At 51.4% G+C, this 25579-nt stretch overlaps 1 protein-coding gene across 10 annotated transcripts in view; it reads left to right on the top strand.

The window, feature by feature from the left end:
- SERGEF (secretion regulating guanine nucleotide exchange factor) overlaps positions 1-25579 on the top strand; it is a 277657-nt gene that overhangs the window by 29840 nt on the left and 222238 nt on the right. For all 10 annotated transcript variants that reach the window (XM_055142485.1, XM_055142484.1, XM_055142483.1 and 7 more), the window contains one exon: positions 3285-3443. In XM_055142485.1, the coding sequence (XP_054998460.1) occupies positions 3285-3443 (159 nt within the window). The remainder of the gene's footprint in view (positions 1-3284; positions 3444-25579) is intronic.

Below are 25579 nucleotides of genomic sequence, written 5' to 3'. Positions count from 1 at the left end.
CAGGCTTTGTTGGAAGGTACAAGATGTCAGGGAGGCATACTGGCTTCTGGATTCTGCCTGACTGCTGGTAGCTGTGTGATCTGCAGAGGCACATAACACTCTGAGCTTTGATTAATTTATTTTAACATTTTATTTGCCTCAGTATATCCAACATCTGTATACAGATGCTATACTTTTTTTGTTTATTTTGCGCCCTGTCTTTGCAATTTGCTATGCTTTTATTTATTTATTTATTTATTTATTTATTTATTTATTTATTTTATAGCATGTCTTGGGCTGGAGTGATAGCGCAGAGGGTAGGACGTTCGTCTTGCACGAGGCCAACCCGGGTTGGATTCCTCCGTCCCTCTCGGAGAGCCCGGCAAGCTACCGAGAGTACCTCGCCCACACGGCAGAGCCTGGCAAGCTACCTGTGGCGTATTCAGATATGCCAAATACAGTAACAACAAGTCTCACAATAGAGACGTTACTGGTGCCCGCTCTAGCAAATCAATGAGCAACCGGATACAATGATACAGTGCTACAGCCACACGTCTGGTTGAGTAGCCACATGTGCATACAGAGTGCTTTATAAAGCGCAGGAGGGACCTTCGAATGTTCAGTTTGGAGAAGCTCTTGGAGATCATTCAAGGTGTCAGAAACTGCCCTTAAGCCAAGTGTAGTATCAAATGCTCCCATTTTGCTTCCAGTTAATTTCTTAATTGGGACTGCACCCAGCAATGTTCAGGAGCCAGCCCTGGCTCTGCTCAGAGCCCCTCCAGGTGGTATTCAGGGTCCTATATATGTGGTACCCATACATGTCAGTGGCATGCAAGGCATGCGCCCTGTCACCTGTTTCTCGCCTGCCCCATTGTTACTTTTTTATTTGTTTGTATTTGGGCCACCCAGTGTTGCTCAGAGCTTGCTCCTGGCTCTACACTGGAGGTGCTCAGGAGGCCATCTGGGGAGCCAGGGATCGAACCCAGGTTTGGCTGCGTGTGCAAAGCAAGCGCCTTACCTGCTGTACTATCTCCCCAAGTCCCTAACTTTTCCCCCCCTTCCCCAGCCGCCCCCCTTTCTTTGGTGGTTGTTTTAATGGAAGGCCTTCTGACAAGCACACAGGCTCCGCTTCCCCACTCTTGTCCTCGTCTCCCTGCTTATCAGCACCGTCAGTTCTGCTGTCTGCCCTTGTAGGCCAACTGCACTCCCCTCTAATTTTCAGTTGGTGAAGCGAAGGCTTAGGGAGGAAGTGATTTGTCCAAGGTCAATAGCTAGTTAGCAGATCCAGGAATAGAAGCCAGAGTCACTTGACTCTGAATTTGTTGCCTTTCTATTCAATCACAGTGTCAGTCCGTCACATTCCTCCTTTTGATCGTGAGATTATTGTGTGCTCTGTAGGAGCTGAAGTGCTCCACAGATGGGATGGGAGGTGGTGCTCCATGTCCCACAGCATAGACCAGCAGTGAAATAACCTTATGTTTCAGGAACTTAGGCTTAATTTAAATATATGTTTAAATCTGTCATTTAAGAAAGTGAATATGTGCCTGTTTTCCCTAACACAAGGTAATGTGAGAACGTACTTTAAAAAGATACAGAAGAGGGGCTGGAGCGATAGCACAGCGGGTAGGGCGTTTGCCTGGCATGCGGCCGACTCGGGTTCGATTCCCAGCATCCCATATGGTCCCCTGAGCATCGCCAGGAGTAATTCCTGAGTGCAGAGCCAGGAGTAACCCCTGTGCATCGCCGGGTGTGACCCAAAAAGAAAAAAAAAATACAGAAGAAAAAATGTTTTGGTCGATGCTGAATAAATATTTGTTGAATGAACAAAGGGAAAAACAAACTCATATTCCTATTTCCTTTTTGTAAACTATTAAGGACCTTTATAGAAGTCTGAAAATCAGGCTGGGGTGATAGTCCAGCAGGTAGGGCACTTGCCCACAGCCCTCTTGGTTCTACCTCTGGCACCACATATGGTCCCTGGAGCACCGCCCACAGTGATTCCCTGAGCGCAGAGCCAGGTAAATCCTGAGCACCACTTGGGTGTGGCCCCCAACCTCCCTTTTAAAAAAAAAATCCCCCAAACAAAAAACAGGACAAAATAGGAAAGAGAATCTTGTATGCTATTTTGTATTTATACGTGAATTTGCCATCCTGCTTTGCCCTGCTCACCACTGTAACAGAAGAAGAAAAGCACTTCTTGGGGCCGGAGAGATGGTACAGCAGGTGGGGTGCTGGCCTTGCACACCGCCGGCCCAGGATCTTGGCGCCCTATAGGGTTCCGAGCACTGCCAGGAGCGATCTCTGAGTGCAGAGCCAGGAGTGAGCCCTGAGCACTGCAGGGGGTGGCTCCAAAGCAAGAATCTCACTTCTTTTTTTTTTAACTTGTAACTTTTATTTAATTCTCACAAATTCATAGAAGATAGGCATTGTTGCACCTATTGCACCTATTTTTATTTATTTATTTATTTTTTATTTTTTTTTTAAATTTATTTATTTTTAATTAGAGAATCACCGTGAGGGTACAGTTACAGATTTATACACTTTTGTGCTTATACTTCCCTCATACAAAGTTTGGAACCCATCCCTTCACCAGTGCCCATTCTCCACCACCCGTAAACCCAGTGTCCCTCCCACCCTCCCCAATCCCATCTCCCCCCCACCCCACCCTGCCACTGTGGCAAGGCATTCCCTTCTGTTTTCTCTCTCTAATTAGCTGTTGTGGTTTGCAATAAAGGTGTTGAGTGGCCGCTGTGCTCAGTCTCTAGCCCTCATTCAGCCCGCAACTCCCTTCCCCCACATGGCCTTCGACTACAATGTAGTTGGTTGCACCTATTTTTATGATGATAAAACTGAGGTTTGTGAAAATTGAATAACTTGCCCAAACTAATATTAATCCTTAGGGAAACTAAGAATCTAATTAAATCAATCTATTTTTCCCATTACAGCAAAGAATACTAAAGTATTCCAGACAATAGACACACAGGCATACTAATTGATTGTAGTAACATAAAAGATTAAATGCAAAAGTTATAGTGTGTTGGGCTGGAGCGATAGCACAGCAGGTAGGGCATTTGCCTTGCACACGGCCGACCTGGGTTCGATTCCTCCACCCCTCTCGGAAAGCCCAGCAAGCTACTGAGAGTATCCTGCCCGCTTGGCAGAGTCTGGCAAGCTACCTGTGGTGTGTTCGATATAAGAATGCCACTACTAACTACTTGTTCCTCCACTCCCAGCCCGGTGCCGTTTTTCCTCACGCGGGACTGATGTTCCTCCGTCTCTCTGGTTTCCCCTTCTGTTTGTTTTAGATTCCGGAGAGCTGTATGTTTGGGGAAGCAATAAGCACGGGCAACTGGCCGCCCCGGCTGCTTTCCTGCCGGAGCCCTGGAAAATAGAAAGCCGGTGTTTCCAGAACGAGAAGGTCACCGCCGTCTGGAGTGGGTGGACACACCTGGTGGCGCAGACAGGTGAGAGAGCAGCAGGGAGCCGGGGGCTGGGAAGCAGCTGGGACGGCTGTCCGTCCGAGCAGCTCGCAGAGCTCGGCCCGGGAGGCTCCTTTTTGCTGATGGAAAAACTCCCAGGCATGGGAAGGGAACAAGCCCGAGTTTCGCTGTGCCATCAGCCGAGCACGCGGCTTTTTGTTTTTTTGCTGCATTGAAGACAGCACCGAGTGAGGTTGACTCTGCCGAACCCTGGGAGTCCTGATATTTTGAGAAGAAACCCAGTGCCTTGAGTTTCTCTCAGGAACGTGTCCGGGTCGTCGGGCAGACTCTGCCTCGTCAGCGCGGGAGAGAGCACTGTCTCTGCCTTGCTCCCTAGGCTCAGTGGAAATTACAATTTGGAGATGAAAGCAGAGACGTCATTTGGAATCATTTCTGGCAAAAAGAGACTGTTTTAATTTTTTAAAAATTTTATTTTCAAGGAGTTCAGAGTGATTGATTGCATTCAATATTTCAACACCAATTCCACCACCGTTACACCTTCCCACCACCACCCAAGCCTGCCCCAAAGGTGGATGCTGAGTAATTTATTTTGTATTGCTAGTTATGAATAATTGACTAAAAATGATCAAAAGGTTTCCTTAGAGGAAGGTATATGAAAATTGTTGTGTCCCATCTTAAAGCCATTAAGCCCCTGAATTAGAGGTCATTAACATGTTGTTAGAGTTTGAGTCTTGTGTGCTAATATATGTATATATACATATATATATACATATGTATGTATATATATATTTGCTATAACTTTTTATCAAGATTAATTGTCTTCAACCTCACATCCCATCAAATGAGGTATGCTACTCTTGGTATATCAGTGGCATAATTGTATGAGATGTCACATGGCCACAAAAGTGGCTGCACGCTCCTGTAATACTAAACTTTTTTCACGGGGTGCTAGACTTGGAGTTAATTCTTTTTTGTAACTGGGTGGTGATTTGGGGGTCCAGAGGCATCTCTGTAGCATGCTGCTCTCTCCCGAGATTCACTTGTGCATCTGGATCACGGTCATTTATGTGATTAAATGGCACCCAGAGGCAGTTCGTGGGTGTGACTGCAGGGAAAGTGCAAGTGCAGGGAGATGGGTGGAGGGATCCATTCCTGACTCCACAAGCCTGGAGATTTCACACTGTTTTCATTTTTTTCTTCACCCCAAAAGACGAATTCAGATATCTCATGTTAGCTGCTGAAATATCACCATGTAATGCCAGGCCACCTAGTTTGGGGCATCTTTTTTCTTTTCTTGAGTTTTATTTCTCATCTTTCCCGTAATGATCTCTTCTCCTGGTCTTCATGTTCTTTTTGTTCCAGGGGCTCATTTTTTTCATAACCTCTTTTTGTCTCTGCTTTCCTAGAGTTCCTTCTGACTTTGGAAATTTCCCTGGACAGGAGATTTGTAATTCCTCAGATCTGTTCTCACGACAGGGTCTTCTGAACCTCAGGGGTTCTGAGGAGTCCCCTTACCTGCTTCTTTATTGTTGTTTTTGGGGTCCACTTGGCAGGGCTCAGAAGCTATTCCCTGCATGGTGCATTAGGGCACCCTAAGGTGCTGGGAATTGAACTCAGGACCTTGCACATGCATGGCAAGTGTTTTACCCTGTCCCCCTTCCTTGCTTTTAATTTGCTTGTTAACTACATGCATATCCTGGACATCCAAATAACTGGTATATTTTTCTGGCCAACTTTTGTTTCCCAGGCAATTTGCACATAATGCACCTTTGAGCACACAAACATAGGTTTAGGAATATTTATTTATTTAAAAATTTTTATTTTATTGAATCACCGTGAAAAAATACAAAGCTTTCAGGTTTAAGTCTCAGTCATACAATGATTAAACCCCCATCCTTTCACCGGTGCACATGTTCCACCACCAAGAACCCCAATATACCCCCCTCCCACCCACCCTCCACCTAAGTAGCTAATGATCTTCACTTTATTCTCTCTATACTTTGAATACATTCAATATTTCAGTAGAGAACTCACTATTATTGTTTGGAATTCCCCCCCCCCCCAACAATCAGGCCTGCTGAAAAGGCATCATTTAATAATTTCTTTTCATTGCTGAGAATGAAGACTGTATGAGCTCTTGGTTTAGGATTTCTGATATTTTAGCTCAGTTCACTGTCTAGATGCATTTCTGTAAGAAGCCGATCTGGGTGCCAAAATGGGTTAGAAGACCTCTTGGATCATAGTCTTTAGGAGCAGAGGGTCCGTTTCGTGCACGGCAGCTCCGGATCTTATCTAGGAATATTTATTTTCTTGAGACTTTCAGTTGGTCTTTTTCAAAAGAGGTGTGTTTTTTTGTTTGTTTGTTTGTTTTGTTTTTTGCAACGGAGGTCTGTAACAAGGTACTTCATAAATGTTCTGATTTTACCATTTTGGAGGATATGGTAGAAAAATGTGTGACTCATTTGGAGGAAAATCATAGTTTTTCTCAAAGAGGTTCAGATGGCTTGAAGATGGGAGCACCTATGAATCAGTCCACCCTTCCTTCCTTCCTTCCTTGGAGAAAGAAGACTTGGAGCAACAGAGGAGAGAGAACATGGTCCCTGCTCCGTGACCCTGCCCGCTCTAGTAGCTAGCCAGACCCCACTTGGAGATGATAGCTCTGGAAGGCTTGACCATCGGCCCACCTGCCATCCACTGATCCATTGCATCTCTCTGCCATGTTACACGTGGCGAGAGTCTGTATGTGTGCCATGCCTCGGACTAGGCAGTGAATCCCACTGGCAATTCTGTCAGTCCTGGGAGGAAAGACAGGGACCCATTACCAAATTTCAGTCTCCACCAGTAGGAGGCGTGAGACACGAGAACTAAGCAGGGGCGTGAGGTGGCCTAGAAAGTAGCAGGAGCATGAGGGTAGGGTGCTGGTAGGTAGGCGGGCCGCGGTTCAGTCAGTCTGCAGAGAATTGTGGTGCGGTGCGAGAGACGCTTCACTACCAAGTAGGCATGAGTTTGGTGGAGCCTGTCTGTAATTCCCTTGGACTCGTCAGGCCAGGACCTAACACGCGACGTGACGATGCTGCTGCTCTCAGTCGAGCTCCGTAGCGTTGCCACTGGCGCTGGTTTCCACGTCTGGGCCAGCAGCCCAGCCCTTGGTGGGAGGTTGGAACCCACATCCCTGGCTCTGTCTGAGTCACCCCCAGCTGTTCGGGAGCTGAGCTTCAGGTCTCCACCTCCACTTGAGAGCGTGATTTTTGGGTACCGCTTCAGCTGTTTAATTAGCTTGTTAATTCGGATCTCTTGTTTATGTATTTTGTCACTTTCCCCTTCCGCGGAGGTCCAGGATGGTTAGAAGCCGGGATGTCTGAGTGTCCCTGGCATTGTCGTCGTCGTCGTCGTCGTACTGTGTTTTGGATAAATGGGAAGCCTTCCGCCGTGTGATTCACGGAGTTTGCTCTCCTCGCACGCGGCGGGCGTCTGTGCCCTGGCCCCCTGTCATTGAGAAGAAATACCCGGGACTTCCCATTCCATTGGCGTTAGCTGCTCCTATTAACGGATACACGCTTTGCTCACAGGGTCGGAAGCCGCTCATTAGTGGAACAAGGAATTAATGGGCTCTCCTTGCCGGTGCCGACTCCAGTCGAGGGGGGGCGGTTACTGCGGGGCCCCGCCTGCAGGCCCCTTCTCACAGGGCTGCCCACTCTGCTCCTGGGAGCTGTGCGCCGTCGACTCAGTGACCTGTGACCACCTCTCTGGCGAGGTGGGCGGGATGGATGGGATTTGAGGGGAGAAAGGGGCAGGGACTTAAACTTTCCCCTTGTCTGATGTAGTCCCTGCATCAGTGGGTCTCAACAACAGGTGATTTATTTTTTTTGTCCCCCAGACAACATTTGCAAAGCCTCAACGTCAGTGCTCCATTGCAGTGACAATGCAGCTCTCCCAGCTGGTGGCTGCTGCTGGCACCCGGTGGGCAGATGCACAGGGGTGCTGTTTCCTTCCTGCAGAGCAGCAGCAGCTCCTGTTCCCCAGGAAATTTTTGCCTGGCTTCAAGTATTCGTTATGGCAACATGGAGAAACGCACCCCGAGACCGACAGCCCGGGCAGTGGGTGTCCGGCCAGGGCCGTTCACAGGCTCCCCGCCCCCCCCCCCCCGCCCCTAAAAGAACTCTCTGGTTTGTCTGCCTGCCTCTGCCCTCCCCTGGCAGCAGTGTGCCGCCTGCCTGCAGTGTCTGCCATGGAAAAATACTTTTTCTCTGTTAGTCAGAGGCACTTGGAAGAAGTCCAAGAGAACCTGTTCTAATCTGGGAGAGTTGGCAAGGGTACCTGCATCGCAGGCTGGTGGCGCTGCATTCTAGAAACCTCACTGGCCGCTTCATGTTCCTGCTCATTGTTCTGAGGAATTTCAGAGGACTCCGGGGTGATTTTTTTTTTTTACCCCCCACCCAGGGTGCGTTGTGACCTGCTGCTGTCCCACCTGGCATTCACGATTTCCTGCCCTCTGGGGAGAGCTGGCTGGCCAGTCAGGGAGCCGACCACATTTGGTGGCCTCGTTTCAGTCGCTTCCCCCACGAGGCCTCCACCTCCTCGTTCCTCCACTAGGACATTCCCATCTGCCTTCATTCTCCCATCTGGGTGCCCTGAGGTCAAGGGGTGGCTCTGTAGGCAAGAGCCCGGCTAGTTGTAAAACGCCCTGCCCACGTCAGTGAGAGGTGCCCCAGGTGGGGCTGTGTGAGGAAATTAAGGCATTAGTGATTGCTTTGAGCAAGATTTTCTATTTCAGCCGGGTCCGTGCAGGGCTTGAGACGTACCATCTTCTCCTCTGCGAGTTCACAAGCCTGCTGGGGGTGCTGTCCCCACTGGCCAGCCTCGGCAGGAAAGGTCCCTAAGGTCTTTCACCAGCAGCTCCCAGGTGACTCTTCCATCTTCTCTTTTTTCTTTTTTTGCTTTTTGGGTCAAACCCGGCAATGCACAGGGGTTACTCCTGGCTCATGCACTCAGGAATTACTCCTGGCGGTGCTCGGGGGACCCATATGGGATGCTGGGAATCGAACCTGGGTCGGTTGTGTGCAAGGCAAACGCCCTACCCACTGTGCTATCGCTCCAGCCCCTCTCCCATCTTTTCCACAGTGGAGAAGTTGGTCTTCATTGCCTTGTAGGTAATTTCCCCCCTTTGAGTCCCGACCGCACTGGCCTCTTCATGGTACTCATGCCAAGTTGTATTTGGCGACGTCTTTTTGCATTCTTGTTTGCTCACTCTCAAGCCTAGAGGTTCCCAGACTTAATCGACTTACTGCTCCCTCTCTGGGGTGGGGGCGAGGAATCATTTGGCACCCCCGCCCCAACTGATGTCCCTCACCCTTGAAGTTGACCTTTTGGCAAGCAGAAGGTGCTGCCCAGCCGTGCCTGAGGCTGCTGTGGGCTCTCCTGGATCTTCCATCCCTCCCTGAATGGGGTGGCCATCACCCTCTGTAAGAAAGGCGCGTCTGGACTGTCATTTCCAGGCACGCTGGTCCTGTCGTGCTCCTGGCTTTACCCCTTGTACCTGGTGCGCGCCGGGCACCTGGGGGGTGGTGAGTAAGGAGATCTCTGGAGGAAAGAAGGAGGGCATGAAGCCTGGTGGAGTGAAGGGCGCTCTTTGCGGTCAGCCAGGCGGCCCAGGTGGCGGCTGGGCTGGCGGCATCCGACTGTGCGACTAGCGGCCGCCCCAGGCCGCTCCGCCGCTCTCTGTCAGGGTTTCGGCCCCTGCCGTCTCCGGTCCCGCCGCACTGCGCCAGCCGATGCCCTGTCTGCACACAGTCACTCCCTCTCCGTCTCCCTCTGCACCCCTGGTTTCTGTCAGGCCATCGCATCAAGCCCGGGGTGCCCTCTGGCCTCCCATGGCTGCAAAGACACAAACACAATCCTCGGTGGCCCTGCGACACCCCGGCCGTCCCCAACTCACCTCTCCAGCCCCGCCTCTGCCCACAGACCCTTCTTTTTCTTTCTTTAAATTGCAGTTTTGTAGTTTGCGGTAGGGTTGAAGTCACTGTTTTGTCCCTGCCGGGCTCCCCTACCACTCCCTTTCTCCGTGCATCTGGATCCTTCCACCGTCTCCTGGCCCCGCTCCTCTCTCCCGCCGCAGCTCCGTTCACGGCTCTGTTGGTCGTGTCCCCGATTTGTTTCCATGCGGGATTGTCTAATTTCATGCTTTGTTTCTTTATACTCTTCACATGAGCAAGATCATCCATTTTTTCCCTCTCTGACTCATATCACTTAGCATGACTTAATCTGATTCTATCTAAGGTGTAGAGAACAGCAGAATTTCTTCTTTCCACATAGCTGAGTAGTATTCTGTCGTGTGTATATACCACAATTTTCTTCCCTCCTTCCTTCCTTCCTTCCTTCCTTCCTTCCTTCCTTCCTTCCTTCCTTCCTTCCTTCCTTCCTTCCTTCCTTCCTTCCTTCCTTCCTTCTTCCTTCTTCTTTCTTTCTTTCTTTCTTTCTTTCTTTCTTTCTTTCTTTCTTTCTTTCTTTCTTTCTTTCTTTCTTTCTTTCTTTCTTTCTTTCTTTCTTTCTTTCTTTCTTTCTTTCTTCTCTTTCTTTCTCTCTTTCTTTTTTCCTTTCATTTTCTTTCTTTATTTCCTTTCTTTCTTCCTATCATTTTCTTTCTTTCTTTATTCCCTTTCTTTCTTTCTTTCTTTCTTTCTTTCTTTCTTTCTTTCTTTCTTTCTTTCTTTCTTTCTTTCTTTCTTTCTTTCTCTCCTCTTTCTTTCTATTTCTTCCTCTTTCTTTATTTCTTCCTCTTTTTTCCTCCCCTTCCCCCCCTTCCCATCTTCCCCACTCTGCTGCTCTCAGGGTGATTCCTTCACTCTGTGCTCAGTTGAGACTCCTGGCAGTGGGACCATATGGTGTGCCGGGCATCAAACCTGGATTGGCTACATCAGGGCGGCTGCCTTACCTGCTGTACCCTTTCTCCAGTCTAATTTCATGACTTCTTTAACCACTTATCTGTTGTTAAGCACTCGAGTTGTCTCCAGATCCTGGGTATGGTAAATAATGCTGTGATGTATGCACGTGTCCTTTGAATGTTTTTGTGTCCTTGAGGTATGATTCCGTAAGGAGTGGAATCACTGGGTTCTATGGGAGTTTCGTTTGTAGTTTTTGAGAAGTCTCCAAGCTTGATTTTAAAGCAGCTGAACCAGCAGCAGTCCTGTAAGCAGTGGATGAGGCTTCCCTTTTCACCACTTTCCCACCTGCATGTCCTGTTTCTACTCTGTCGTTGAGCCCATCTCAGTGGTGCACGGTACTGTTTCATTGTTCTGGTTTGCACTCCCCGATAGTCACGATGAGCATTGTTTTCTTATGCCCGTTGGCCACCTTATGTCTTGTTGAGGAAGTATCTGTTCATCTCCTCCCGCTATTCTTTGATTGGAGGAGATGAACAGTCATTGTTCATCATATTGTTTTTCTTGTTGAACTTTACGTATCTTTATGTATCTTGGTATATCATTATAGACCCCTTTGTCTAATGTGGGGTGTGACTGTCTCCCAGTCAGTGGGGTATCTTTTCTTTTTATGCCTCATTTCTCAGTGCACAAGACCTTTAGTTTGACGTTATACCAATTCTTCAGTTCTGTTTTTGTTTTCTTTGCCATTAGGGTTGTATCATAGAAGATTACTCTAAGGTCAGGATCTTGGTGTGACTGAGCTCTTGATTGTGAACTGATTTTCACTCTAGCTTTCTCTCACTCCCTTCAGTGTATCAGATATTTGCTGCAAGAGTGCCTTTGCACATGTGTTCCCTCTGTTTGTACATTTATTCCTGTATCCCTCCTTTATTTTGGAAGTTAAATTCCCCAAGTTTTTAGGGGATTGTGTGGTACCAGGAATTGAACACAGGCTTCCTACATACAAAGCACACGCTCCAACTCATTGAACCATCTTCTTAGTCCTATAGTTACTTCCTTTAAAAGACTTTTTTTTTCTCTGAACTTCAGCTTAGTTGTCACATCTTCTGCGAGGTTTTCCTTGACTATCCTGATTAACTTTGTCCTTTTAATTTTCGTCTGCTCTCATCACACTGCAGTCTCTCCTTTGAGGTACTTTGTTTTAATTTTTTAATAGAGCTTTTCAGTTAGTCCCCCTTGCAAATCCTATGAGGACAGGATCCATGTTTGTTTTTTCTCAGCAAAGCATACTAAGGACTTAGAATAGTATGTGACACATAGGAGGTGGGTACTCAATATATGTTGGACAAATGAATGAGCCTTATGAATCTGATGTCTCTGAACTTATTTCCTCATCGAAGGACAAACTACTTACCTGCTATGAAGATTAAAAGGGGTGATTTATTAAAACTTCTAGCATAGAGCACAGGTCTGGGTTTATGTGTTGGGTCAGAACAGTCACTTCCTGGGGCCAGGGCAATAATACAAGCAGGTAAGGTGTTTCCCTTGCACACAGCAAATCTGGGTTCAATCCTAGTACCCATGTGTTCCCCTGAATACCACCAGGAGAGATGTCTGAGCACAGAGCCAGGACTAACCCCTGAGCACAGCTGGGTGTGACCCAAAAAACCAAAAACAACAGTAACAATAAAAAAGAGCATTCACTTCCTGTGCCCTTTGAGCTTTGTGAATTTTGATTCCTCATATCTTTTTTATTTTTTTTTTTTTTGGTCAGAGTTCTCTGCAGGACTGGATAGGAATGTCTCTAATGGTTAACAAGTTGATCAGGATTCTCTCTTTGCGAGGGTACAGAAAGATCAATGCTTCCAAATGTCAAGTATTGGTTTGGTGGTTGGTGCTTTGTTAGAATTTCAAGGGGAATAATTTACACTTAATCTAAACTTTAATGTGGGGTAGGTCAGAATGTCTGGAATTTGGATCCTGGGGATATGATAGAAGCTTTTCTTGTGTGGTCGTGTGGTCTCACAAAGGATCGTGGGTTGTGAAAGTGGACCCACCAAGTACGGCCTTCTTGACATTTGTCACTTTCTTTTGCGTCACCTAGGAAAGTTGACCTGTAGATGTTTTTGGAGAGTCCAGAGCAACCCTTTTACCCTTCAATGAGAAGACCGAGCAAAAAGAAGGAGAAGTAACTTCATGGCAGCCATTAAGCTGCTTTGATTCTAATTTACAGTAAACTTCTTCCTCTCTACTGTTCTCCTGGCTCTTAGTTATATCCTTTTAATTGAGTTTTTGTTTTTAAATTATTTTGATTCTTTAAAGTAGAGAATTACATGGCACATTTGGAAGGAACTGGCTCGAGCCACTCTCCTTTCTTCAAGTGTCACAGTCCAAGAAATATTTTATTGCATCTGATGTCTAAGCATTAGTGAAATCTAAGCCCAGCCATTGATTCACACTAAGCTGAGTTTATAAATATACTTAATGCTGATTTTTCTGTTCTGGGGCCAAGATCCTTTCCAGAATAGGGTGACAGTGTATATTACTCCATCTTCACTGGGACCATATATTATGAAACCTCAACCGAGCTCAGGGAGCTACTGACCTCACGGGCTCTATTTAAAGCAGGTGTTTTGAAATTCTTGGTGTTTGTGCTTTAGAACTTTGAAAACCCACTGGGTGAAAGTCAAACAGCCTCAAGGACCACTTTGATATGGATAGTTTTTTGCATGTTATCTGAAATCATTAGTATTTAATTCCAGAATCCCCTAGAGTGTCAGAAAGAGGTGAGAACTTAGAGCTTAACTGCCCTGACTTCCTAGGTTTGGATTTGGGGAAACTGAGGCCTGAAGAGGCAAAGCACGGCAGCAGGAAGGAGCCGGGACAGAACTCGGATCCCACGCTGTGTGGATCAATGCTCTTTCCATCTGTTTACCTTCTCCTGAGTGAGGATGAGGAAGGGTGAATGCCGCCCTGTAGCTGTTACACCCAGGGACCTGACCCAAGCACAATAGCTCCTTTGCACGTTTGCCTCAGGAGGACACATTTGGACAAATGCCGATTGATCTCACTCCTCTATGGCATATAGAGAGATGAAACCAAGAAATAGATACGGTCAAACAATAATACGCCCTTGGCCTTGTATCACAAATTCAGATTACCAAGCACTGGGGGGATGGGTAAGGAATGAAGAGTCACATTAGAGGGGACAGAGGGGTCGTGGTGGGGCATGTTGGCATGTTGCAGTGGTAGATGTCATAACTCGACACATCAGTACCATAGATTTTCAGCACTAGTGTAAAAACCAGGTTGCCTAAATTATAATAGTAAGAAAGTCAAAACAAAACAAAACAAGAAAAATGTGTTTGCCTTGCACGCGGCCGACCCGGGTTCTAATCCCAGCGTCCCATATGGTCCCCTGAGCACCGCCAGGGGTAATTCCTGAGTGAAGAGCCAGGAGAAACCCCTGTGCATCGCCAGGTGTGAATGGTGTAGCTCTTAGTGGCCAGAGAAACTGGGCAGTGGTACTCTAGGATGAGGGTCGGGCGCCTCTGCAGGACCCATGGAAGTCTCTGCGTTGCCACTTAGGATAATTAAATGGCAGTCATAGCACTCACAGACCACTTTGATCACCATAAAGTACTTTTACATCCATTTCCTCATAGGAAACTGGCAAGATTATGTTGTCATTTTGGTTTCTCAGATAAGGGTAACTGTATCAACTAGTTAACTGCATTGCCTTGGTTGAAACTTGAACCTGGGCTTTTGTACCCAATGGTGTGTCTCTGATTCTAGACTGGATATATCTCAGAATGTTCTCTCTCTCTCTCTCTCTCTCTCTCTCTCTCTCTCTCTCTCTCTGTGTGTGTGTGTGTGAGAGAGAGAGAGAGAGAGGGAGAGGGAGAGAGAGAGAGAGAGAGAGAGAGAGAGAGAGAGAGAGAGAGAGAGAGAGAGAGAGAGAGAGAGAGATACCCAGCATTGCTCAGGACTTCTGCCTCTGTGCTCAGGGATCACTCCTGGTGGGCTCAGGATACCATTAGGGTACCAGTGGTTGAATTTTGTCTGAGTACAAAGCAAGCACCTTGCCCCCTGCACTATCTCTCTGGCACCTCAGAATACTCTAAGTCACCAATTGATCTTTCAATCTTAAAAGAAGCATCTTTGTTCAGCTTTTTATTAGCCAATATTTCTCCTAAGTAGTGAAGACGGAAATTTTTAGTTACATTTGAACAGGAGTAGGGAACCTTTTTCTACCAAGGGGTCATTTGGCTGTTTATAGTTTCATTCATGGGCCGCACAGCACTCGCATTCAGGTTGCAGGCAGACAATGAGGAGCACCTGTGTCTGTTCTGTTCCAGGCCTCCTACAACCTGCAGGTTGAATGTTCCCCATCCTTCGTGCATTTATGGGATGCACTGTGTAACAGTACCTGGGAATGCAAAATCTACAGCTACCTCCAGGAAGCTTACAGTTGGATAAACAAATGAGACAGTGGAAGAATGAAAGGGAATGTGGCAAATAGCCCAGACAGTGAGACTCCAGGATTTCAGGAGAAGGGGAGAGTTCAGTATCGGTGAAGGTGTTCAGGGAAGGGTGTGGAATCATTTGAGAAGGTCCTCTCTCTCTCTCTCTCTCTCTCTCTCTCTCTCTCTCTCTCCCCCCCCCCCCTTCTGTCTCTCTCCCTCTCCCCCTCCAACCCCTGTGGTCCTTAGGAATATGCAGCACGGGTGATCAAACCCAGGCCCCCTGCATACATAGCATGCACTCCTGCCCTTGAAGTTATCTAGTTATCTCTCCAGCTGCTGGAAGGTCATATTCGACTAAGGGGAGAGTTTTGAATTTGGTGGTGTTGCTTTCTCCTTGTCCTCTGGCAAGGCACTAGACTCTTGGTCCCTTTCTTCCCATCTGGACAACAGCAAGTGTGGACTAAGTGTTCTGAATTCTGTCTTAGAAAAAAAAAACTGGCCTAAGGAACTAATTATAGATGTGCTCAAAGATTAAGTACAATGCCATTCGTTTTACATATAAATGCATGAAGCAAAAATTGCAGGTGATTGATGACATGAATTATGGTATTACCATATGTTGGAATAGTATATAATCATAAATTGAGTTTCTTTTTCTTTTTTTCGGTCTATACCCGGTGATGCCCAAGGTTTACTTCTGGCTCTGCACTCAGGAATCACTCCTGACGGTGCGCAGGGGACCCTATGGGATGCTGGGGATCCAATCTGGACCAGTTGTGTGCAAGGCAAAGGCCCTACCCATTGCCCTTTATCTCGAGTCCCGTAAATTGAGTTTCTTAGAAGGATATTTCATGATTGAGGACAGTGCCCATAATGTAGGACGTGTAAAGAGAAGATTACAGTAAGTTGCACGCAATCACTCTTAATTTGTTTTGTACAAAAAAAGGATGTTTCCGTGTAAAAGACTGGAAGTCAAGTGCCGGAGTCTGCTCTCTGATTGATGGGGATTATGCCTGAATTTTTGTTTTCTCTTGTCGCCGCTGTTGACTATGTCATTGGTGATCTGGTTGTCATTCTCAGGCATATTTGAGATTCTTAGCCTTCCACGCAAGGAATGGCCCCTCTGCCGCCCGGCCCTGGATCGCGCTGTCCTTGACGTGTCCCTTCCGGGGGCCGTGGTTGGGAGGTCGCGGGGAAAGAGGCAAGAGTCTGGAGGAGGAGGAGGCAGGAAGGCGGGGATCTATTTTTGCTTCAGTCATGAGTCAGCTTTGTGACCTCAGGCAAGTCCATTCCGCACCTCCCTGAGCCTTGGTTTCCTCATCTGAGGAGGGACTTGGAGGTCACAAAAGGCCCTTGGAGCTCCAGAGCATCCTTGCTCCCGAGGCTGGGGCCTCCCTCCACCGTGCCGGCTCTGCCTCGGTAGCCGGGCGGTACCTGGCGCGGGTGTCCTTGCTTCCCCTCGTATCCTCTGCACCTGGGCTGTGCGGGCTGGCCGCCAGCCAGTCTCTCCCGGGAGGGGGTGTGTTGGGCGGGGGGGGGGGGCGGGTGGCGCGTGCCGGGTGGGATTGCGCGGAGCCGAGACCCGGTGGGGACCGAGCGGGTGCAGTGACAGGCGCGAGCCGGGAGAGGGCAGCATTGCTCGAAGACGTTTTCCTTTCCCCACCGCCCTGCCAGCGCGGCTCCGGCTGATGAAGAGTAGCTCTGATTTGCCTTGATTTGGTCTCAAATTCTAGGATGTGGTAATGAAAAGGACTTTAAATATCATTCAGTAGAGCCCCGTGATGCCGCAGATGTGAACACACGGGGGCCGGAAGAGGCAAGTGACCTACTTGAAGGCGCACAGTGTATTTCCAGGAGGGCCCGCACCTGGGGGGACAGGGCGCAGGGGTGCGCAGGCGGGTCTGCAGAGAGGGGGGCAGTCCCCAAGAGTGTGCGGGAGACCCGGGGACCCGCCAGTGTCCGGGACCCGCCGTCAGCTGGTGCTGAGCGGTTTAGAGAGCGGACTCCGGGCTGGAGTGGTAGCACAGTGGGTAGGGCGTTTGCCTTGCACGTGGCTGACCTGGGTTTGATTCCCAGCATCCCATAGGGTCCCCTGAGCACTGCCAGGAGTAAGCCAGAAGTGACCCCTGTGCATCGCCAGGTGTGACCCAAAACGCAAAAAAAAAAAAAAAAAAAAAGAGAAAGAGAAGCTGGACTGGGGGGGGGGGGGCGTTTGTGCCCGGTGTGGGGGGCTGCAGCGAAGGCAGCTGTGCCTGGCAGCCTCAGCTCTGGGGGCCGCCTCGCCTCCCGCCCGATCACGGAGGTCACGTCAGGGAGGCCCACAGTGTCCTCACAAGCGATGGACGCCCCTCATGGCCAGGAAGCACCCTAGGCACCTCCGGTTTGTGACCTCCTGGGAGTTTGTGGCCAGCGTCGCTCAGCTGGTTGATATGCCCCCAGTGACCCTTGGCTGAGGTTTTTGTGGGCATTTGCGGGGGCGTTGCTTTCCCGCCTTGCAAGGGCTTACTCTTCCTAGGGCTGACTTGGGCTCGGTTTCCCCGAGTGCCCCATGGGTTCCTGAGGTGCCCGAGGCTGGCCTGCTGGTGCCGGAGCCCAGTGGCGGTGTGACCTTGGACGGGAAGGTCAGCCTGGCGAGCGGTCATGGCTGCTAGAGGGACGAAGTCCTGCCATTGGTTTTGGTTTTGTATCTGGCAGCGAGTGCCCATTGATCTGTGGTTCAGAGAACTGCAGTTTGGGTCCCGCTGAAGCAGAAGCAAGCTTTGCTCTTGGAAGCAGGTGCTTTTGAATAAGATATGTGTGTGTGTGTGTGTGTGTGTGTGTGTGTGTGTGTGTGTGTGTGTGTGTGTGTGTGTGTGTAGGGGGCAGTGGGTGGTTGGTGGCTGGCCAGTGTCAAGTGTCGCTGGGTCTGGAGGGCCAGCAGATGGCAGCAGTGGGCAGCGAGACAGTCTTGGGGTGAGGCCTGCAGTGCCAGCCCCAGAGTCAGAAATAGCAAGGTCAGAGCCGGAAGGACCCCCTCCGCCCCCCCCTCAGTCCCCCAGGCCCTCCCCTTCTTCTTCTAGGCAAGAGAACTCAGGCCAGAGAGGGAAGGGGCTGCCCCACTGTCACTGTGGACCAGTCTCCTCCCCTGGGAGGAGAATTGAGCTGCGTCCAGCCCCGCACCCGTGACAGGCCTGACCCTGGGCCGGAGAGCCCAGCTGCCGGGCTGCTGTGGGAGCACCGGGTCCGTCCTCTGCAGCAAGGACAGAGCCTGGTGTCCGCTCTTCTCTCGCCCCCCCCCCCCCCGTGCAGGCCGTGCCCTGGCGGAGTCTTCCTGGGAGGTCGTCGGCCAGCACCCGGCCCCCCTGGCAGGTGGGCAGGCCCGGGGCTCGCAGGAGCTGCCGCCTAAGTCACGAGCTGACTCCCGTGGCTCAGCACACGAAAATAGTTTGAGTTTCCTGGGGGGGGGGGGTGAGGGTAGGGCAGGAAATGCAGGCTTGTCAATCACGCCGCATCCTGGCCCAGGTGCTGCCGTGGACGTCACCCCCTGTCCCCACCCCCTCCCAGCAAGGGGCTTGTTTTCCTTAATCACCAGTGAAGAAACCGAGGCCCAGAGCTAGTTACGAGGGTGAACCAAACTCTCGGATCCTGCTGTTTGATGTCCAAGACTCTTCCTCGAGGTGGTTTTTTGTTTGTTTGTTTGTTTTCTTGTGAAGCAAGAAAGTCTTTGTTGACATTTGCTTGGAAAGATGTGAGGGGAGAGGAAGAGAGCGTGTATGTGCGTGTTCAAGAGAGAACATGGGCTTCTGCAGCACGGAGAGAGCAAAGCGACAGAGAGCCGAGCAAGCGAGGCCCGGGCGCGCGGGGGAACTGTGCCTGAGGAGCGGCCTCCCCAGGGCGACCGCGCCGCAGATGGAGCAGGACCCCGGGCGCGCAGGCGCGGAAGGGGGTGTTACTCTTCCCTGGAGAAAGCCGAGGGATGCGCTTCTGTGGCCCTGCAGCCTTGGACTGTGGCGACTTTGAGGCGGTGAGGGCGGGTGTTATGGAGCTGGTCAGGAGCCATGGCTGGGGAGAGAGAGAGAGACAGAGACAGAGACAGAGACAGAGAGACAGAGATAGAGAGACAGAGAGGAGAGAGAGAGACAGAGAGAGACAGAGACAGAGAGACAGAGAGGAGGGAGAGAGAGAGACAGAAACAGAGAGACAGAGATAGAGAGACAGAGAGGAGAGAGAGACAGAGAGAGACAGAGACAGAGAGACAGAGAGGAGGGAGAGAGAGAGACAGAAACAGAGAGACAGAGAAGAGAGAAAGAGACAGGAGAGAGAGAGGGCGAGAGAGGAGAGAAAAGAGAGGGAAACAGGGAGAGGGAGAGAGAGAAAGGAAAGAGGGAGAGAAAGAGACAGAGACAGAAAGACAGAGACAGAGAAAAACAGAAACAGAGTGGAGAGAGGGGAGAAGGAAAGAGGGAGAAAGCAAGAAACAGACAGAGAAGAGAGACAGAGGGACAGAGAGACAAGGAGGAGAGGGAGGCACAGAGACAGAGGAGAGGGAGGAGAGAGGGGAGAGGGGAGAGGAGAGACTAGGCGAGCACCTTTCCCCTTGGTGCCTGTGCCTGGTGCTGGGGTTCCCTCTGCCAGGGACGCTGGTCTCCGGCCCTGCAGTGCTCTGGCTGGACTTGCTGCCCGCGGTCCACCCCGTGCAGAGGCGCGCCCGGCTCCCTGCTCTGCCTTCATCGCCCGGGAGCCGGCCGGGGCTGCAGAGCCTGTGCCTTCCCAGGGCCCCCCGCCCCGCGCTGGGGGCCCAGCTTCGTCCCTAGAGTCCTGTTCTAGCTGTGTGGGCCATGCAATCTTGTCCACAGCACCTGAGCTCACAGGGCTTGGCTGGCTTCATCTCATGAGGCATGCCCTGCTCCCTTGGGTGCCTGTCTCCCCGGGGCGCGGGCTCGCCCCCTCCTCCTGTACGTGTCTGCAAGTTCAGTGATGGGCCTGTCATTTGCCATCATTTTAGATTCCTTTGTTTGTCTGTTTGCGTGTTTTCGAGTGCTCAGGGTGCACTCTTGGCTCTGCGCTCAGGGATGACTCCTCGTGGACTCAGGGAACTCACAAAGACGTTCCCGTGTTCCTCTTGTCCAGTCTGCGCAGCAAACTGACAAGATGCGGTGAGGGGAGGTGAGGCACAGGTGAGGGGAGGTTGCCTCTGTCTCTGTGTTTCTCTCTCCCTCTCCTCTCTCTTCTCTCTGTCTCTGTTTCTTACTCTCTCCCTCTTTCCTTCTCCCCTCTCCTCTCTGTCTCTTTGTTTCTCTGTTTTCCTCTGTCTGTATGTCTCTCTATCTCTTTCTCTCTCTCTCCCTCTCCCTCTCTTCTCTCTGCCTCTCTCCCTCTCTCCCTGTTTCTCTCTCTCTTCTCTTCTCTCTCTCTTCCTCTCTCCTCTCTCTCTCCCTCTCTCCCTGTTTGCCTCTCTCCTCTCCTCTCTCTCCCTCTCCTGTCTCTCTCTCTCCCTATCTCTCTCTCTGTCTCTCTCTCTCTCTCCCTCTCTCCTCTCTGCCTCTCTGTCTCTTGTTTTCGTGGGAGGAACATGGGTAGACTCGGGTGTTGGGTGGGGAACGCGCCCCGCTGTACTTGACCTGACAGGAGGCCAAGGGAGAGTGAGAAGGAAGTAGAAAGGCCTTTTCGAACAGGCCTGGGTCCCCACCCCAGCTTCTGTGTGCAAGGGAGGGAGGGATCAGCTGAAGGTTTCCATGGTCACAGAGAGGCGGCACGGTGGGAGGACAACCAGGAACATGGACAGGAAGTCTCTGCCTCAGTGGCTCAATGGCGAGGTTCTCCAGGCTCCACAGCAGGGGCGGGATTGGGAGGGGGCTCGGGCCTGCTTCTTCCTGCCTCTTTGTCCCCCCCCCCCTTCCCCAGTCTCATCCCTGTGGCTGTGTTTGAGGAGTCCTGCATTCTCTGAGGAGCCATCCCCCACGTGTGAGGGGGAGAGCATGGCTTGGCAGGGCCCGACTGTGGCCCGGCTCACTGGGCAGCCGCGTGGGAAGCTGTGTTGGCCTCCTCGGAGGCCCACTGAGGACCTGTCAGTTGCGGTTGGTCTTGAGGCGTTTCTCAGGAGACTAAAGAGGAGCAGCCTTGAGTGACCCCCGTACCCTCGCACTCTCCTGAGGAGGCACTGGCCCGTGAGGGAAGGTCGCTCACCTTTATGTGGGGGACACCCGAGCACAAGCATTTTGCCGGGGCTTGGCAAGCTCATCTGTGAAATCCACACACACCTTTGGCCACGCAGGGAGGCTCACCCCCATTGTACACCTCAGAGAACCGGAGAGACTCCATGGGGGCGGCTCTGTCACTGCGCAGAGTGACTGGGAATGAGGGGTGCCGCCCTGCGAGGACCGGGGAGACTGGACGGGAGCAGCGTGGCACACTGGAAATGGCCACACACGCAGGGCACTGAGAGGGCACCTTCCCAGCCAAGCTCTTAAAGAAATAATAATAATAGGGGCTTGAGTGATAGCACAGCAAGTAGGGCGTTTGCCTTGCACATGGTCGACCCAGGTTCGACTCCCAGCATCCCATATGGTCCCCGGAGCACCGCCAGGAAATAATTCCTGAGCTCATGAGCCAGGAGTAACCCCTGTGCATCACTGGGTGTGACCCAAAAAAGCAAAATAAATAAATAATTAAAAAGTAATCACTGTCAGCATTTACTGTATCACCGTCATCCATTGCTCATCGATTTGCTCAAGCAGGCACCAGTAACGTCTCCATTGTGAGACTTGTTGTTACTGTTTTTGGCATATCCAATACGTCACGGGTAGCTTGCCAGGCTCTGCCGTGCAGCCAGGTACTCTTGGTAGCTTGCCGGGCTCTCCAAGAGGGACAGAGAAATCGAACCCAGGTCGGTTGCATGCAAGGCAAACGCCCTACCTGCTGAGCTATTGATCTAGCCCTGAAAAAATAGTAATAATAAAAAAAAACCTATTTATTTTTGTGTTTGGGCCACACCTGGTGGTGCTCTGTGCTCAGGGATCACTCTTGGAGGTGCTTAGGGGGTCATCGGATGCTGGGGATATGCCCGGCATATCCTTTGCATATGGCATATGCTTTGCAACCATGTGCAAAGCAAGTGCCCTGCCCGTTGGACTCTCTCCCCAGCCCCCAGCCCGTAGCCCCCAGCCCGTACAGCTCCTGTTCCCGGTTTTGCTGGGGCCTTTGCCTTGTAGGGTGATGGGAAGGTCTGACCTTTGGGTTGTCCTTTGTGTCCCTTCCCTGGCCAAACCCTGAGTCTGGGGCTTCATTCACCACTCTCTAAACCACTGACATCAAGGAGCTGCTGTTCTTTTTTATTATTATTTTTATTCTAATTTTTTAATTGAATCACCATGAGCAACACTTACAAAGGTTTAGCTTTCATGTTTGAGTTTCAGTCATACAGTGATCGAACACCCATCCCTCCACCAGTGCACTGTTTCCACCACCAGTGTCCCCAGTATCCCCCCCATCCCATCCCTCCTCTATGGCAGACAATTTCCCTCTTTCTCTCTACTTTGGGGCATTATGGTTTTCAGTGCAGATACTGAGAGGCCATCCTGTTTGGTCCTTTATCTATGTTCAGCACCCATCTTCCATCCCGATCAATCCCAAAGGAACTGCTGTTCTTAACCCTACACTACAAAATAAATACAAAAACATGCTTACTTTCCAGGCTTTTTTTTTTTTTTAATTTTGGTGGAAACAGGAGGTCATGGAATCATGTTACTGGAAGGAATTAATACCTCATCCTTATTCGACTCTGGAAACAACAGAAGCCCAGGGAGGTGGGGTCAGAGCACCCAGATGAGCAGAGCCAGGGTTAGACTCCTTGGGGGTGCGGATCCCTTGCCCAGAGCCCTTCCACTGCCCCCACATTACCCCTCTTCAAGAGACACCTCGCGGGCCTCATCTCCGCTGCGGAGGAAGAATGCAGCCTAATAGATTTAATTCCACCAGCCCCTTTATGTAACAGGGCTGTTTCCGGGTCCTGGCAGATGGTCCATAGTAACAGTGCCTCGCTGATGCGGTTGGAGCTGATCCTGTGCAACGAGAAATCCTGCGTGGCAGACGCCGCTCGCAGTCCCTGGCCACCGAGCAGCCAGAGTCTCGGAGGACAGACGGGCACACTGGCCACTTCCCTCTCATCCGTGGCTCGGGGCACGGATGCGCCGGTGGGAGGCGCGCGCGGGATCCGCCGCGCGCAAACGGTCACGCATTCACGTCGTTGCCTTGGGAGCCCCGTGGCAGGTGGGGTCCTCGATGAGGGGGCTTTCTGCCGGGGCTTGAGGGACAGATGGGAGTTGGGAGCGGCGTGGGAGCGGCGTGGGAGGGCGAGGAGCAGATGTGTCGGCAGAGACAGGCTGTCCCCTCCAGGGAGCCGGCCGCGGGGCCCTCCCGAGCACGAGCTCCCCAGGCCCGACATGCGCCCTTGGAACCTCACTGCAGTGCTGCCTTGGTCCCAGGCCTTCCCCAGCCACGGGTGTGGGTTAATCTGGTGTGGGTTAGCACTTCCCGGCCTCTTTTATTTTTTCTTTTTTTGGGTCACACCCGGTGATGCACAGGGGTTACTCCTGGCTCTGCACTCAGGAATTACTCCTGTGGTACTCAAGGGACCATATGGGATGCTGAGAATTGAATCGGGGTCGGCCGTGTGCAAGGCAAATGCCCTACCCGCTGTGCTATTGCTCCAGTCCCACTTCCGGAGCTGTCGAGCTGCTGTGCCGTGACCTCACACATGGGACAGGGAGAGGGCTCTCCTGTCACCCACCTCTCATGAAGAAGCCCAGGCAGATTCCCCAGGGGCCGGGGGTGAGGGGAAATGTGCATGGTACCATCGAAAGCCACGACATCTGTCCCAGGACATCTGCACAGGCTGGCCCAGGCCGGCCCGCCAGGACAGACTCCCCTCCTTGCTCCTGCCCCCTGCCCCCGCCCGGGTGAATGGTTTGCCCTCCCAGAAGTTGGGGACAACCTGTGTGTTCCCTGCTTGAAAAGAACCTGTTTCTCTTTGACAGCCAAGGATTCCCCCCGGGTGATGGGGGGGAGAATCCCCTCTTAACAGTTTTGATAACACAGTTGGCTTTGCTGGATTCTGAGGTCCGGGGTTCCCTCGGGGTTTGCCCCTGCTCCTGCCCCTGCAGGGTCCCAGGGCAGCCTGCAGGGGGCGCTGTGTTCCTATGTGACCCAGGGCAGGTGGGGTTTGACCCAAGGCTTGCCAGCTCTCCTCTCGGGCCCTGGCATGCTGTGGAGCTGTGGCTTTCACTGGGCTCTGCCCAGTCTCCCAAGTCTCATTCCCAGCTCCAGCCTCCTGCTTGCTCGGGCACCGTGAGTCATCATCAGCGGAAAACACGGCCTCACCAAACAGCTGGGTGCAGTGCTTGGCCTCCATCCTCCCCTCCCCCCCTGCTTTTTTTTTTTTTTTGTATCCCTTACCAAGATGGAAACTGCTGAGGATCTTTTGCAGTGAGCTGTAGCGAAAGGTGACATCCTGGGCCAAGGGCAGCGGTGCTAGGGAGGGGAGTGTGGGGGGAGGCCCCTGAGGAGCCCCTGGGGTGTAGGGGTGTGTGGCTTTCTAACGCACAGCCCTTGGGCCTTTTGATAAAGCCACCCCAGGTAGGAGAAGGGCCAGGGGCCCCTTCCCCTTCCCCATCTTTCTTCTTCCTGCCACGGAGCCCAGGAAGCCTCAGCTGTCCGACCCCTGAGGTGGGGGTGGTGCAAATCACACTTGGCCTGCAGGACAGGAAGTGAGCATGACCTGGGGTCTGGCCTCTCCGTGCCACTCTCTGTCTGGTCCCCGGAGCTGGGGCTGCTTTCCTCACTGGGCCTCACCCTTGGGTTGCCCCGAGGCTTGTGTTTGGCTCTGACTGGGTCTGTGAGGAAGGTGGAGAGCTTGAGCCTTGTGGCCCTCCTCCCCTGGGACAGCCGAAACCCGTGGCCATTTGTCCAGGTGGCCGGTGCTCACTGGCTGAGAAGAATCACACAGCATGATCACTTCCCTCTGAGAACCTGCTCTCCTCCCTCCTTCCTTCTTCCCAGGGAGATGGTCGAGTCGGCGAGGGGCGCAGGGCCTGTCCTGTCATAGGGTCTGCCAGAGGGCAGCATTTTGCGCCTGCGGGTGGGTCATTTTCCTCCGTCCGCCTCATTTTTGATTTCCTGAAATCAGTGGATGAAAGGCCAGAGCAGTAGTACAGCAGGTAGGGCACTTGCCTTGCACTTGGTGGGCCCCCGTTCGATCCCCGGCACCGTATACGGTACTCTGAGCCCTACCAGGAGCACAGAATCAGGAGTAAGTCTGAGCACCACTGGTTATAAGCCAGAAACCAAAACCAAACAAAAACAAGACCCAAAACAAAATCAAGAGATTAGATTTCTCTCTTGACTTTATCTGCACCTCCCCCCCAAGCCAAGCCTCCTGCTAGCTTTCTGCAGGGCATGTTTCTTAGCTGCAGAAGCCCTGGGGTATAGTTTCCTTTCTTACTGGGAGGGAGAGAAGCAAGATTATTTTTTTAATTACGCAGCTAAGATTAGGCAGCAATCTACATTTTAAAATGTTATTAATAAGACTCTAAAAGTGTGCGAGGATGCTTTGGAGTTTGAATGTGAAATGAGTCGGGAAACATCTGCAGAGGCACTGGCCTCAATCAGATTCCCCCACCCCCCGGGTTCCAGGGGCCTGCTAGGTGCGGCTGGCAGCCTGCTGACCACCCCCCCTCCACCCTTCCCGCCCCGGGAGGAGCCAGAGCCCAGACATTCAGGTTTAGCAGCACCCCCAGAGTGGGGCTCATGCTCTCGCTTCTTAAGACCCTGCTTTTAT

This window comes from Sorex araneus, chromosome 6 (assembly GCF_027595985.1).
Source record: "Sorex araneus isolate mSorAra2 chromosome 6, mSorAra2.pri, whole genome shotgun sequence".
Taxonomy (NCBI): Eukaryota; Metazoa; Chordata; class Mammalia; order Eulipotyphla; family Soricidae; genus Sorex; species Sorex araneus.
This window is presented reverse-complemented; position numbering and strand designations above follow the sequence as displayed.